Source organism: Papio anubis, chromosome 14 (genome assembly GCF_008728515.1).
Source record: "Papio anubis isolate 15944 chromosome 14, Panubis1.0, whole genome shotgun sequence".
Taxonomy (NCBI): domain Eukaryota; kingdom Metazoa; phylum Chordata; class Mammalia; order Primates; family Cercopithecidae; genus Papio; species Papio anubis.
This window is the reverse complement of record NC_044989.1, coordinates 80,152,397-80,168,525: the sequence shown is the minus strand read 5'-3', so window position 1 is coordinate 80,168,525 and position 16,129 is coordinate 80,152,397. Positions and strand designations below refer to the sequence as shown.

Here is a 16,129-nt window from a genome sequence, read left to right as displayed (position 1 = left end):
TAAGTGAATTAATGCAGGAACAGAAAACCAAATTTCCCATGTTCTCACTTGTAAGTGGGAGCTGAACATTGCATACTGATGGACATAAACATGGTGACAATAGACACTGGAGATTACTAGAGAAGGAAAGGAAGGAGGGGGGCAAGAGCTGAAAAACTAACTTGGGTACTATGCTCAGTTACCTGGGTGACGGGGTTAATTGTATCCCAAATCTCAGCACCACACCACATAACCAGGTAACAAACCTGCGCATGCACTCCTCAAATCTGAAATAAATCTTGAAATTATTATTTTTGTTTTTAAAAAAGAAGAGTCACATCTAGAAGCATGCTTGCCTAGTCTTGGTTTCTGAGAGGTCCAGAGTTTATGAAGACTGCCTGGTTTGCATCAAGTCACTGACATCAGAATTAGGAACACATCAGTGAATCAGCTTTGTCTTGAACAATCTTATCTGGTTTTTATTCAAGATGTTTATATCAAATGCATTTTTGATTGAATTACAGACTTAGCTTTTAGAGAGAAAATGCTTGATAGCCAGGTTTCTTTATGTGGTAATACAGAGTATTTTATGCATAAATCAAACACTTTGTTTAAGGAATTTTCCTTAAAGTGAATTACACGTGAAATGGAGGTAGTTTCATGATCTATCTGAAAGACTATTTTATTTTATGATTAAAAACATCATTTTGTCATAAACTTTACAACTGATGTGTTAGAAAGCTTAAGAGCCCAATCTATTGTCCAGTTGTAGCAAGAATAATAATGATGTTAGCAATAAAGGCAACGTCCACCAGGGTTTTCAAGCCTGAGGTGTGCTAGGTCTGTTGCTAAGTATTTTACATGAATCCTGTCATCTGCTCTGCACAGTAGTCCTGGAATGAATGTAAGATGAGCCCCAATGAACTCATGAGCACACTGGCACAGAGTGGGTAAATAATTTTCCCAGGTCACACAGCACCGGAATCGTAAAAGCTGCAGTTGTAATTTGAACCTGAACTCTACTGCAAAGCGAGCCCCACCCACTGAGCCTCCTGTGGCTGTGTTCTCAGGTGGACACGTTTGCATAGGTTGCATAGGCACTAATGTATATGTGCATTAGTCACTTCCCTGACTCTTTTTTTTTTTTTTTTTTTTTTTTGAGACGGAGTCTCGCTGTGTCGCCCAGGCTGGGGTGCAGTGGCCGGATCTCAGCTCACTGCAAGCTCCTCCTCCTGGGTTTACGCCATTCTCCTGCCTCAGCCTCCCGAGTAGCTGGGACTACAGGGGCCCACCACCTCGCCCGGCTAGTTTTTTTGTATTTTTTAGTAGAGACGAGGTTTCACCGTGTTAACCAGGATGGTCTCAATCTCCTGACCTCGTGATCCGCCCATCTCGGCCTCCCAAAGTGCTGGGATTATAGGCTTGAGCCACCGCGCCCGGCCTCCCTGACTCTTCTTGAGTCTTCGACCATATTTGTCTTTTCTATTTTCCATGGATTTCTCATTCTCTTTCTGTATTTTGTATCCTTGCATGCCTCTTGAAATGTTTTCTGTGAAACGCAAGAATGGCTTTACTTAGACTGGTAAGTTCAGACTTCAAAAAAGAGTATTAAAAGAAACAGTCCTGAATTGGCAATCTTCTAAACTAGATTTCTGATTCGTATTCATACAGATGTATAATTTACCATTCTTTCCAAGTCAGCTTAAAAATAAGAATAGTTCGGCATTCACACTGTGTTTGTTCTTGCCATTTTCGCTAAGCATATAAGCAGAAAAGTTTATAATTATGGTTTATTATTATGCTCTGCTAAGTTAATAATCTATCAATATTGGTTTATTAATTGTGACAAATAAGTGTAGAGTATATGTAATTTTCTGTACTATCCTTGCAAATTTTCTGTAAGTCTAAAATTATTCTAAGTTTATTTTAGAAAATGGAACAAAATTAGGTGATGTCATATAAATAGATGTTTTCAAATCAGCGGAGTAAATATATAGGGTTGTGATTACTGAGTTATAAGGCAATTAAATCTATGTTTAGTTTTATTTTAGAAACTGCCAAACTGTCCTTCAAAGTGGCTATGTCATATTACCTCTGAATGAATGAGATCTTTGTTGCTCCACATATCACCAACATTTTGTATTGTCAGTTTTGGAGATTTCAGTTATTCTAGTAAAGATATATTAAAATCTCATTGTTGTTTAATTTGCATTTTCCCAATCACAAATGATGCTGAACATTGCTTCTTATGCTTATTTGCCATCTGCATGTCTTCCTTGGTGAGGTATCTGTTCAGGGCTTTCACCCATTTTTATGTTGAGTTACTGGTTATCTTGTGGAATTTTAAGAGTTCTTTGTATATTATGGATATAAGTCTTTCATCAAATATGTAATTTATCATTTTTTTTCTTGCAGTTTATGGCTTGTTTATATTCTCTTAGCATTATGTTTCTCAGTGCCAAAGTTTCTAGTTTTAATATGAAATTCAAATTATCAATTTTTTTCATGAATCATGCTTTTGGTTGTTTCATTTTTAAATTGTACTTCCATAACCTATAATCATGTTTCATATTTTATTTATTTGTCTCATCTCAAAATGTAATATTCTTATTGGCAGATAATGTCTGTTTTCTTTATTCCATATTCTCAGCACCCAAAATAGTGCCTGTGCATAATACTCAAAAAATATCTGTAGAATTAATCAATGCACATGGAGATCAGTATCAGTGTCATATTATACAAGTATGGATGATACTTCAAATGACAAACAGGATGACTTTGAGAGATAATATACAAAGTTTCTTACAAATGAAGTGGCAAACAATAAACCATTGCTATTGTTGCTGTTATTTTTGCTGAAAGAATACAGCATTTTCAAAAGCCAAGGGTTCCAGAAAGAGAGGCCAGGTGAAAGAATAATATGCCATTATCTCCCAATGTCTTGCAATAAAAGCCACACAAAGGGCTCTGTGCTGACCTGGAGTACTCTTGGGCCCTCAGCTAATACAAACTTTGGCATACAAATATATTTTATTTAACAAAATATGCAACAGATGAACTTATTGCAAATGTTAAAATTTGCATTAAGATGAATCCTAAGGGTATATGACATTTTCACGTTTATGCATTTTTCTTCATGATATTTTCACATCAAACTTCTTTTTGTCTTTTTGTCATTGTATGTATCTCTAGGTTTTTTGGTATTTTTTAAACTTCTGATGTTAAACCTTCCGAGAATTGATTTCATTCCTAGATAGCATACTTTTCCATAGAAAAGAGATCTAAACTAATTAAAATGATGTTGATAATGATGTACTAAACTTAGTGATTCTTAAACTTTAGAAGCGTAAGAGTCACTTAGGGTGCTATCTAGTAATAAAATTTACAGGGTCACCCCAGACATACTGAATCTAGAGTTATGGCTAGACTCATCAAGATGAATTTTCATGGACTCCTCCCATACCCACCCAGGGAATTCTGAACCAGGTGGTCTGTGAACTTCACTCTGAGAAACACTTGTAAAATGAAGCTTCTATAAGGAAGGAGAGGAGAAGCCACTGGAAAGACAGTGAGTAGCAGCGTACGGCCATAGGGGAGCACCATCAGATCTCTAGCTCAGCTGCACTCATAGACTGAAGAAAGACATCCTCCATTCCAACTTCAAAGTCTGCCTTTGCTGGATCTAGTACACATGCACTTTACTACATTACTCAAACTGTATCTTTTTTTTTTTTTTTTAAGAGACAAGGTCTTGCTTTGTCACTCAGGCTGAAATGGAATGGCTCTCTCATAGCTCAATGCAGCCTGAAACTCCGAGGCTCAAGCTATCCTCCTGCCTCAGTCTCTAGAGTAGCTGGGACCACAGGTGTGTACCACCATGTCCAGCTCATTATTTTATTTTTTGTAGAGATGGGGGTCTTGCTATCTTGCCCAGGTTGGTTTGAACTACTAACCTCAAGCAATCTTCCCACCTTAGCATCCCAAAGCACTGGGATTACAGGTATGAGCCACAGTACCTGGCTGTGAATAGTATCATTGTAAAAAGTAATGGATCTACACTCAGCAGAGTCCAGGCTTGATGAAGTGAGATCCGTAGAGAGAATATAAATGAGTTATCTTCCCGTCTCTTACCTAGGATTTGCCTCTTGTATCTCCATTTTCTGTCCTAGAATACTCTTCTTTCCCAAAGGTATCCCCCTTCAGTGGAAATAGCCCCTCCACTCCCCATACAGGAGTGAAATCTTACCCTAAGACCAGCAAGAGCCCATACTAGAACACAGTAACTAAGGTACCACCCACACAGAGGCAGTCAGGCAGCCGTGAAGTGTCAGCGCACAGCACAGAAAGGAAGCCCAATATCCTAGGAGACTCAAGTATTCAGGGTATAAGGAGTAAAGGCATAAAGCCAGGGATACTTGAGAAAAGGACACACAGAGGAGTAACAGAATCCTGCCACCTCCTGCAACTCTCGTTTTTAGAGACGCTGATCCTTGGGGAAAGTGCTGCAGTAGCGAGGACACGCCCACCACACCCACACCCTGCTGCTTTATGTATTTATAGGGCAAATGAAGGAGGAGGGGCAGGGCTGTGTGACAGAGGGAGCTTCCTGATCAGGGAAATAGTCTCTGACCAGCTCTCAGTCTAGGAGTTCACACAGCTGGCATCAACTGAAGTATCTGTTGGGTCCTCTTATTCCACTAACACCACAGGACCAAAGAGGGTGAGAAGCAGGGAGGCACCAGGTCATTAGGAAGCAAGGGCTTATGACCTCTCAGATATGTGAAGGAGACCTTTCTCTCATGCTCTGTCACGTTTTCTGTCTTGCTCTGTCTAAGCCCATTGGTCATCATTTACTTAATATCAATTGAATGAAAATGAAATAGTGAGGCCAGGCACAATGGCTCAGGCCTGTAATCCCAGCTCTTTGGGAGGCCTAGGTGGGCAGATCACAAGGTTAGGAGTTCGAGACCAGCCTGGCCAACATGGTGAAACCCTGTCTCTACTAGAAATACAAAAATTAGTCAGGCATGGTGGCATGCTCCTGTAATCTCAGCTACTTGGGAGGCTGAGGCAGGAGAATAGCTTGAACTTAGGAGGTGGAGGTTGCAGTGAGCCGAGATCACGCCGCTGCACTCCAACCTGGGTGAGAGTAAGGCTCCATGTCGGGAAAAAAAAAAAGAAAAGAAAATAGTGGAACTTGTTGATATCACCATATCACTTCAAATTTGAGGTTGTCATAACAAAGAAAATACTGCATGAGCAGTGAATGGCTTGGCCATCACTTTCATTTAGGAAATGGTCCCATGAAGAAGCTGCCTCTTTCACCTGCACCTCTTTGTCACTCTGCTCCATAAGATTCGCCTTAGTTTTGAGTTAGGACCATGTGCATCTCATCTACACGCTGGCCAAATACACTTCGGTGGCGTGGTCATGTCTTAGCTGCTTGGATTTGTCATTGCTCAGAGTGGGCAATATGAAAATGCTGTTGTCGAATGAAGGCAGGAAATGTAAGCAACTGCTCCATGGCTTAAGAGAATGTGGAGATACAATAAGGGGTGACAGAGGAGGCGTTTTAAGGATTCTCTGTAAGTTCTATGGCATACAACCAATGCTGTGTTACACCATTAAGTGGATTTGCCTATTGAGAAAATTTGAGAAAGGATGCCTATCATGCAAAGCACAGCTTTCTAATCTATTTCAAATTGAATAAGATTACCGACTACCATATGTGAACACCCCATTTCTAACAGATGCAGTTACACACCATATAAATGAATTAAATACAAAATTCTTAGGCAAATTATGCCTCATAAAAATTGGCCTTTTCAGCAGCATCCCAGAAAGGAGTAATCGTCAGCTGTACTCAGTAAATAAAATCCCTTAAAAATGTATGGGAGACCCACACAGATGGCAGTAACAGATGAAAAATAGAAAAACATCTCCAACAGTGGTCAAGTATCAGCTACCCACGGTCCATTAAAACAACCTCTGTCTTTGTTCAAAATAATTGAGATCATTTCATCCAATCTGCTTTTGCTCTTACCTTTTCTACAAAACATTTTTGGGATTATCTCTCCTCCCTACCTGCTTTCTAGATAAAGAAATTTCCTGTCTGCATCCATCTGTTCCTTCATGCAACCCTGAACCTTCTTTCTTTGTATTATAATTATGGCTCCTTCTCTTCATATATACCCTGATACTTCTTTTTTGGGCTGGAAACAATAATCAAGCAGGCAAATCGTTATAATTTTGTGCTTGCCTTTAATGTCTCCCCATTATTCCTCTCCATTTCTCTCCTTACATTCTGTGATGATCTTCTAAAGCATGCCTGAAGTGTTCACTATGTGCAGGATTTGTGTCAGGCTCCAGAGATACACAAAATAATAACAGAGGCCCTTGGTTGAGTACCAGACTATCTGCAGAGGCAAAAATAAATACTTTCAATATGTATTGCAATGATAACCAAAAGAGAGTCTAGTTAGCATTCCTACCTACATCAATTATTTCACCATCTATTCTGTTCTTTCAGGATGGATTCCTTCTTTTCATTTAGTGGTTGCCCTTGTGGCTTCCTGAAAATGCACTTTTGAATATAATTAATGACACCTGTCTAGCAAAATCCAAAGCATTTTCTCATTATTCATTCTCCAAATCTCCGAACACTCTGATATGACTACAATAACATTCTAGAGTCTAGATTGATCACTATCTCCTTTAAGAAATATCCTAGTTCCTTGGATTTTAGTATTCTGTCTTTGTTCGCTGGATACTTTTCAGGAATTGCTTTCCCTTCCTAATTTATTTATATTTCATTTTCTAATACTAGTTTGTTCTTTCTTCCAAAACTATACCTTCATCCCTCTAATCCTGTCTCTCTATTGGCAAGTACTTCCAAATTTCTCCATTTCACCATGGCATTGCCCTTCTGCCAGGTGGTCGTCCCCATTCATCTATGTTTAAAATCAAACCCGTACGCTCTCGCCTGCCCCTGTCACTCCTAAAGACTTCCCAATTAACTAGCCTAGGGTCAAAAATTTAGAACAAATTTTGGCTCTTATCTCCCCTTCAGTAAGTTGAAAAAGATCATATATGTATATTTTTTTTTTGTAATGTCTGCAACTTTTTTTAGCTTCTTTCTGTTCCCATTACCACTTCCTCAATCCTGGACCCTCAAAGTACTAGATTTTGTTTCATTTCCCTTGACATTATGATCACACCTAACCAATCTGTTTGGGTGCAGTTTTTCTCTGATTTAGTCAGCCTTTCATAATGTTGCCATATTAATCTTTCTAAAATATCATTTAAGTGGGTAGAAGCCAGACAGCCAGGTAGCTAGCTTCTGCCCTCCTTCCCTTTCTCCCTTCCTTTCATCATGTTGTCTATACTTTTCCCAATCTGGGTCTGTTCCATCACCTTATCATATTTCTTTTTTTTTTTTTTTTTTTTTTTTTGGGATGAAGTCTCTCCATCACCCAGGCTGGAGTACAGTGGCACAATCTTGGCTCACTACAACCTCTGCCTCCCAGGTTTAAGTGATTCTCCTGCCTCAGCCTCTCGCATATCTGGAACTACAGGCATGAGCTACCACACCCTGCTAATTATTTTGTATTTTTAGTAGAGACAGAGTCTCACTATGTTGGTCAGGCTAGTCTCAAAATCCAGACCTCAAATGATCTGCCTGCCTCGGCTTCCCAAAGTGCTGGGATTACAGGCGTGTGCCACCACGCCCAGCCATCTTATATTTCCAACTGTACCTGAATATGAAATGTTTCATCAAATCAGGGTTTCTTTATCCAACCTCCAATTATCAATGCCATTCTTGTTTCTTTGCCTTTGAAAATTAAAGCCTGAAATTCTTATCCCACCAATCTTAAACCTGAAATTCTTGTCCCACTAGTCTTTGCAAATTTTTAATCAATGCTCAGCTGAAGCATTACCTCCTTCTTGTTAATTTCAGCTATATATCTTTCTTTTTCCACAACTCTTGAAATACTTAACCGCCCTATAGATTTGACTGCCCAGCATATACTTAACACATATTCCTGTGTACCTACAGAATGTCAGGCTTGGTAACACATCATTTAGCATAAGACAGAGTCTCACTCTATTACCCAGGCTGGAGTGCAGTGGTGTGATCTCAGTTCACTGCAACCTCCACCCCCTGGGTTCAACTGATTCTCCCGTCTCAGCCTCCCGGAGTAGCTGGGACTACAGGTGCCCGCCACAATCCCTGGCTAATTTTTTGTAATTTTTAGTAGAGATAGTGTTTCACTGTGTTAGCCAGGATGGTCTCAATGTCCTAACCTCGTGATCTGCCCCCCTTGGCCCTCCAAAGTGCTGGGATTACAGGCGCAAGCCACCATGCCCAGCCCTTACTTACCTACTTCTAAGTAAACAGTAAGCTCATAAACCTTGTATAATGACTGCCTGTTGTCACCTGCCAAATGTAAAACACTAAATAACTACCATGGGTTGATAAGTAATCTAAGCTGGGCTGATTAGCAAGAAGGGGATTAGCCTGCTTCTTCACAAATTGGCTGTAAAATGAAATCACCTGAGGAGCTGTAAACATCTTGAAGCCTGGGTTCAACTCCAGAGATTCTGATTTAATTGAAGAGGAGTGAGGCCTGGACATAAAGAGTGCGAGATCTTCCCAGGTGATTCTAGTATTCACTAAAGTTTGAGAACCCCTCAATTAGTGCATAGTCAAGAAAAAGTTTTCAGTCTAGGAAAATCTTCGTGGTAAACACTAAAAACATTTTGGAATTCCCCGATTTAAGCTTTCCTTGGCCCAGAGCTTCAATATGAAGAAATGATTGTGATAACTCCTTTGCATTCCTTGTTTTCAAGATTTTCTATGAATGGTTCACTAGCTGCACAACTATCCACTCATAGTTTGCGGGCACCGCATGCAACTACCACCAACTTTAAGTCATACCGAGCTATTCAGTCTTCTTCATGAAGACTATTAGATACTGATTCAGCTGTCTAGCATCCTGCTTGGAAAGGCTGGGGCTTGTTCACTAACCAAAAGGTAGTACACTATTGCTATAGGTAGTACACACTGATTTAATAAATTATAATTAATAAATATAGTCTGACATCTATAGAACATTTAAAGTTATTTTTAAATCCCCTGTGACTTCATTTAGTAAAAGAAATCATTTAGGTAAACACAATAATTGTATGTGAAAAATGGAGAAACTGAAGCTAAAAGTGGTTAAGTGACTTTGGTTTTCAGCTAGTTATTTGTCAAAGTAAGATTAGAAGTTGGATATCTTAACCAAACTGCCAATGCTTCCCTGATTTCACAAGACTCCTTCCTTAATAGCACCTACCGTGTGCTAGAGGACCACGCCAAGTGCTTCAGGAGAAGAAAGAAATATATAAATCTCATTGTTCCTATTCTGATACTGTTTAAACTTACACTAGGAAGATAATATGCATATATCACATTACTTTAGTCATAATTAAACAGACAGGAAGGCAGAAACACACACACCAAACTAGATATCCTGTTTTTCCCAAAGTCTAAAGCATCAGAGTTCTAAGTTTTGAATACAATATCTTTTAGACAATTTAGTTCTGTTACTTCTTTTAAATATAAATGCTATCATAAGCCTACTGTATGTAAACGCACCTGAGAGCAAAAACTTACGTATACTCCGAGAATGACCCTGTATGGCAGAGGCATCTGAATGTGTTTGCTGAGCTAGGGAATCTGGGAGTGGCCACTCCAGAGATTCATTCCTTATCTATGAGTAACATCTGAGCCCCCAGCCCAGCCCGTGGAACATGGGGTGTAGAGGGGCTTTTGGGTTGAATGAAGGTTGCCAGGTGAAGGTTGTTAGGTAAATGGTGCTACGTGAAAGTGCTATATGAACTGCATGCCTCTCACAAATGTTTGTGGTTCTTCGGCCCAGCCTGCTGCCACTGGACTTCTCCCCTGTAGGTAAGCCCCCCAATAAAACTCCCTGTCTCATTTGCTGACTCTGGGTCTCTTCTTTGGTCCCGTGATCCTGGCGTCATCCCCACTGAAGTCCATAGGAGTTCAGCACAACACCTACTCCAATATTTTTTACAGATATAGGGAAATCTTCTACTGGAATATTCTACAGTAAAAATATAGTCACCACTCATACTGAAAACTTTTAGAGATCTGGCATGCAGCTTAGGTTTAAAAGAGAATATATATATATATTTAATAATATATATATATTTAATAATATATATATAAATAATGTGTATATAATAAATTCAAATAACACTGTTTAGCCATATGAGATACAACAATAACATAGTTAAATAGACAATTCTATCTATAATCTTGACAGATTGGGTAATTATAATGAATGTTGTGAAACTTCAAAAGAAAAACAAAACAGTTGTATATTAAAAATCTGAAAATGGATATGTACAATATGAAAATTGGCATTTATGCTGAAAACAAAAAGTGACAATACTTTTTAATAAAAACAGAAACGATGCAATAGTAAAGCTAACAGATTTCATTCCCACAACATGTCATTTAATAAATAAGTCATGTATGGATGCTGGAGGTTGTTTAAAAGAGGTTATTGTTTCTAAATGTCAGTGTGTCCATAATTTCTGAATATCATCTTCCAAATTAGAAAATAGATTTCTATGATAGAAGGAAAGATACTGTGTTTTAAAGTTTCCATTAACTAAATATCTCGTCCCATTCCATATTCCTTACCCACAAGCTCCTTTCTCTCTACCTCTCTCTGAAAATCAATGCAGGCTCTCATTGGTAAATAAAATTTGGGTAATGGGCAAGCAGGAGAATCAGGTAAAGCCAGATAAGCTAAGGGGATTACATAACAACGAGCTGTGCTAGAGAATGGAAAGAATGGAGATAAGAGCTTCTGGGCATCAAATTCAAACAAGAGACTAAGGACCTTGCTGTCAGAGAGGAGGTGCACGACTCACACCTGAGAGGCATGTGCAGCGGATGGGAGAGACTGCAGAGTGAAAAATAACAAAGTGAATTTTAAAGACTTTTACCCATTTTGGGGGTTATTTTGCATACTATAGTAATGCTTCCTTGAATTTGACACTGTTCAAGAGAAGGAGTATATGGCATTTGAGCTTTATAAAGGTTAGACATGGCCATCATTTCTGATATAGAATTGTTTTGTAACAAGAAATGGATACTATAAAAAGCAAGCTTGAAATATCCTCTAGAAGAGCAACCATTGTTAGCTGTCTTCAATTAGCATCTGTAGAAATTTGTTACTCTAATACTCCTAGGATAGTCTGGTCAAGAACTGTGTTGCTTATTATATTATATCCACAAGAACACCATTTCATGTAAGCTTCAAGAAAATGAAAAGATTAGTTTCTACAGAATGTGTGAAAACCAACTTGTAATGACAAAAGAATTCTTAAGAGGTTTTGGAGAAACTAAAGGGAAAATTTTCTCATCATAAAAGACAAACGTTTTAAAAAGAGGCCCAGAGGCCAATCAAACCAGTTTCTACCATGAATACCTTTGCTATCTTCATTGCAAAGATGGATTCATGGATGTATACATTTGTCAAAATTTATCATATTGTAAATTTTAAGTGCATACAGTTTATCATATGGCAGTCAACCTAAAGAACCCACAACAAAAGAAAAAATAAAACAACCATCCAGCCTATAGATGCATGAAAACAAACAAGCATCCATCTGCAGTTCAGAAGGAATATCAGTTTTCAAATGCACCTGAAAACTTAGAAGATTTCGCATTGCCAAAACACATACACAAATATACTCTGTCCACAATTGATAAAATGTGGCACATTTAACATTGCAAATTAAAGTAATAATTTAAATTAGTACCATAGAAATGAAATTAGGTTTTAGGAGGAAGGAGAGGATGAGGAAGAAGAAGAGGACAGCATGAGGAACGGTATTTGTTAGTGTGGAAGGAGGGTGCTGTTTCCAGGTACTAAATATACAGCTGTGAACTGATACAGTGCTAGGCTTGCAAAAAGAATTGGAACACACCATTCATTCACCTCTTAATTCAATAATTCAACAAATATTTAATGAGTACTAAGCATTGCAAATCAATGATTAGCAAAAGAGACATGGTCTGGTCTCTGCCTTTATTAATTTATAGTATGGCATGAAAGACAGTCACCTCACAAATACTTAATTATCCTGTGAAAAGTAACAAGGAAAGGACCCATTAAAAAGTATGACAGGAGTTTCAGATAAAGTTTCCCTGAGAAGGTGTTCCTTGAGCTGGGAAGTGTAGAAATGTGTGAAAAGGACAGCATATATAAAGGCCCTGGGGCACGAAAACATAGTGCCTTTGAATAACTGAGACAGGAAGCGGTCCATTAAATAGATATTTAGGAGGTAAGATCTAGGAAACTTTACAATAGACTATATTTGGAAGGAAAGGGAAGTAACAAGAATGGCACCAAGATTTATGCAACATGCAACTGAATAGATATGCATTGCATTCTTCAAGATAGAATATGCAAGAGAGAGACCAAGCTTGGGAGTAGGTGTCTGTTCTGATTTCATGGTCCTTAGAACTTTCAACTACAGATACTGCTTAGGACTACATCAAAGTTTAAAAATTCTCTGTGTCAAAGGACACAATAGAGTGAAAAGGCAATCTACAGAATGGGAGACAATATTTGCAAATCACTGTCTGATAAGGTGTTAATATCCAGACTATATAAAGAACTCCTATACCTTAACAACAGCAACAAAACCGAACAACCTGATTCAGAAATGGGCAAAAGACTGGAAATATTTCTCCAAAAAAAATATTCAAATGCCTAAGAAGCATATAAAAATTTCCTCAACATAAGTAATCATTAGAAAAATATAAATCAAATCTACAATGAGATATCACCTCACACCAATTATGATGACACAATTCACAAAATAAAACAAGTGTTGGTGAGGATTTGGAGAAATGGGAACCGCTGTGCACCATTAGTAGGAGTGCACTACTATGGAAATGGTGCAGCCACTGTGGAAAACAGCATGCAGGCTCTGAAAAATTAAAAATATAATTATCATATGATCCAGTAATACCACCTCTGAGTCTATATCCAAAAGAACTGAACTCAGGGTATTAACGAGAGATCTTTACCTCTATGTTCATAGTAGCATTATTCTCGGGAGCCAAAAAGTGGAAGCAACGCAAACATCCGTGAAAGGATGAATGTATAAACAAAATGTGGTATATACATACAATGGAATTTTGAAACATGTTACAACATGTATGAACCTTGAAGACATTACATTAAGTGAAATAAGCCAGTCAAAAACATACTAATATGTATGATTCCACTTATATGAGGTATTTAGAGCAGTCAAATTCATAGAAAAAGAAAGTAGAATGCTGATTACCAGAGGAGGAGGATATGGGGAATAGTTTAATAGGTATAGAGTTTCCATTTGCAAGGTGAAATAGTTATGGAGATTGCTTGCTCAACAATATGAATATCGTTAACACTATTGAACTGTACACTTACAAGTAGTTAAGATTTTTTTGTTGTTGTTAAGAGACAGGGTCTCACTCTGTCACCCAGACTAGAGTACAGTGGTGCGATCTTGGCTCACTGCAACCTCCACCTCCCAGGTCCTAGCAATTCTCCTGCCTCAGCCTCCCGAGTGGCTGGGACTACAGGCACATGCTGCCATGCCCGGCTAATTTTTTGTATTTTAGTAGAGACAGGGTTTCACTGTGTTGCCCAGGCTGGTCTTGAACTCCTGAGCTCAGGCAATCCACCAGCCTCAGCCTCCCAAAGTGCTAGGATTACAGGTGTGAGCCACCGCACCCGGCCATAGTTAAGATTTTATGTTGTATATTTTACTACGAATCAAAATTTTAAAATGCTGAATCAACAGCGTGATAGCTAGCTAGCTAGAGGGGTAGTTGATTCATTAATGGGTAGCCAGCTTGCTACGTTTGTGAGGAAATCTGTGAACTGAAAATATGAATTTGGGACTCGCAGAAAAAGAAGAATAATTCTCTTATAGTACTTTACATTCTTCTCCCTCTTCATCCATAGAAACTTGATTTTACCATGACTCTATAAACATTAGGTCTTCCCATCCCATTCTCTCTAAAACCGGAGTTTGACGCAAAGTCTGTTTTCATTTACCAAGAAAAAACAACTTGAAGATTTTGAAGTAACAGCAGACATAGAGTGTTTGTAGCTGTACCATACTGCAACAACAAAAACATCTCTGTGTACCACATCCAGCAAACATTAAAAACAAGTGCAGATAGACAGGAAAAAATGTAAGACTTCCTCTTTGAGTAAATGTCCATTGATTCTAAAGAAAAAGTCATTGTTTGCACATCCGTATAGATTCCCCTCGAACAATAACATCATTCTGCCTACCTTGTTTGCGCACATCCTCTACGGCAGCCACCAACTCTTCTTTGAGATCTTGACTCTCCTTAGCGATCTGTTCACCCTTTTCCAGGAAGTTCTGAGTGGCTTGCTCTACAGAGGCAGCTAGTACATGGGCTTTCTTTGACCTCCCTTTCTTTTTACCAGATGGGCCTTTGTTGCTTGTGTTGACAAGTGTAGTCACCTTAAATAGAAAAGAAAAACTGTAAAACTTCTTTGCAAAACTGTCTAGAAGTGTCATGTTATCTCACAATTTCTAAATCTCTGTGTTTATTAAATCATGGGATTTCATTATTAAATCATGAATGCACATCACTTAGCCTCATCACATAGCCTTACCAAGGAAAGTGTGGAATTATATGGATGAGCATACAAATAAATGGTTATCATTTATTTCCCGTAGAAAAACAAAAGCACATGAATAACCAGAAATAGCATACTTGCCAGCAGCTCAAAGTTTCAAGTTCACTCACTTTTACAGACTGACAAGTACAGTGCTCCTTGGAGTACCCAGCCTCAGGGTGGCAAGGAAGCAAAGCAAAAATGGAAGTGCCTCTGAGTACTGAGCCAGGAGAACCAATATCCAGTGCTGAGCGCTGTAAGTCAGGGCAGAGATGAATGAGCAATTAATAAATAATGAGTAGCCAACACCCAGTACTTACATGTTATTTTCCAAGGACTTTTGAATAACTTACATGTTATTTTCCAAGGACTCACAGCACTTTGGGAGGCTAAGGCAGGCAGATCGCCTGAGGTCAGGAGTTCAAGACCAGCCTAGCCAACATGGTGAAACCCCATCTATACTAAAAATACAAAAATTAGCTGGGCATGGTGGCAGGTGCCTGTAATCCCAGCTACTCGGGAGGCTGAGGCTGGAGAATCGCTTGAACTCGGGAGGCATAGGTTGCAGTGAGTTGAGATTGCACCATTGGACTCCAGCCTGGGTGACAAGAGCAAGACTTCATCTCAAAAAATAAAATAAAATAAATAAAATGGTAAATTTTATGTGAGGGGAATAAATGATTCAGACTCAATGTTTAGTTAACCAGCTAAAATTCTAGAATCATAATGAGATATGAATCGATTATCACTCTTTTTCTAAGTATCATAATTTGGACACATATCTCAACTGCCAAATTTCTTTTAACACTATATCTAGAGCTATTTAATTTGCTAATGAGGCTATTACTATCTTTTGAGCAACTTGCTATCTTCTATAAACTTCTGAACCTTTATTTTCCACCAGTGAGAAGTTTGGAGGGGAAATGAATGCAACTGTTCCATATTCTGTTCAACAAAAGTTGCCAGTCATGTTTACTGCTATATATATATATTTTTTTATCAGCTTCACAAGAATGTAGGTTCTGTGGTTTATTTTCATTGATATTTACCCTGGTTAGCAGACTAAAGATGTTATTGGAGGTTAAGAAAGCCAGTCTACAAAAAAGTTCCAAATGGAGTTAGCTTCTGATGTTTACTCCAAATCCCAGAGCAATCAAAGCAATTACTCAAAGTCACAATTAATATCTGGTCAGTTTATACAGAAACAGATAACACTGAAAGAAAAAAAGGATTGAATAAATGTAAACTAAGATGATGTGTGTAGATAGAACCAATACTTAAGAGGTGATTAGTGCAGGGTTGGGAGCTGTCATATTTGGCTTTCTTTTGATTGCTAAATAATTATGTACAGTGAACTTAAGAAAGATTCTATAAGCTCATTTAAGTACAAACACTAGCCAAAAAATGGCAAAGTC

At 38.4% G+C, this 16,129-nt stretch overlaps 1 protein-coding gene across 6 annotated transcripts in view; it reads right to left on the bottom strand.

Moving 5' to 3' along the window:
• Positions 1-16,129, bottom strand: part of CTNNA2 (catenin alpha 2) — a 1,322,067-nt gene that overhangs the window by 900,179 nt on the left and 405,759 nt on the right. For all 6 annotated transcript variants that reach the window (XM_021925274.2, XM_021925278.2, XM_021925277.2 and 3 more), the window contains exon 3: positions 14,361-14,556. In XM_021925274.2, coding sequence (XP_021780966.1) covers positions 14,361-14,556 — 196 coding nt within the window. The remainder of the gene's footprint in view (positions 1-14,360; positions 14,557-16,129) is intronic.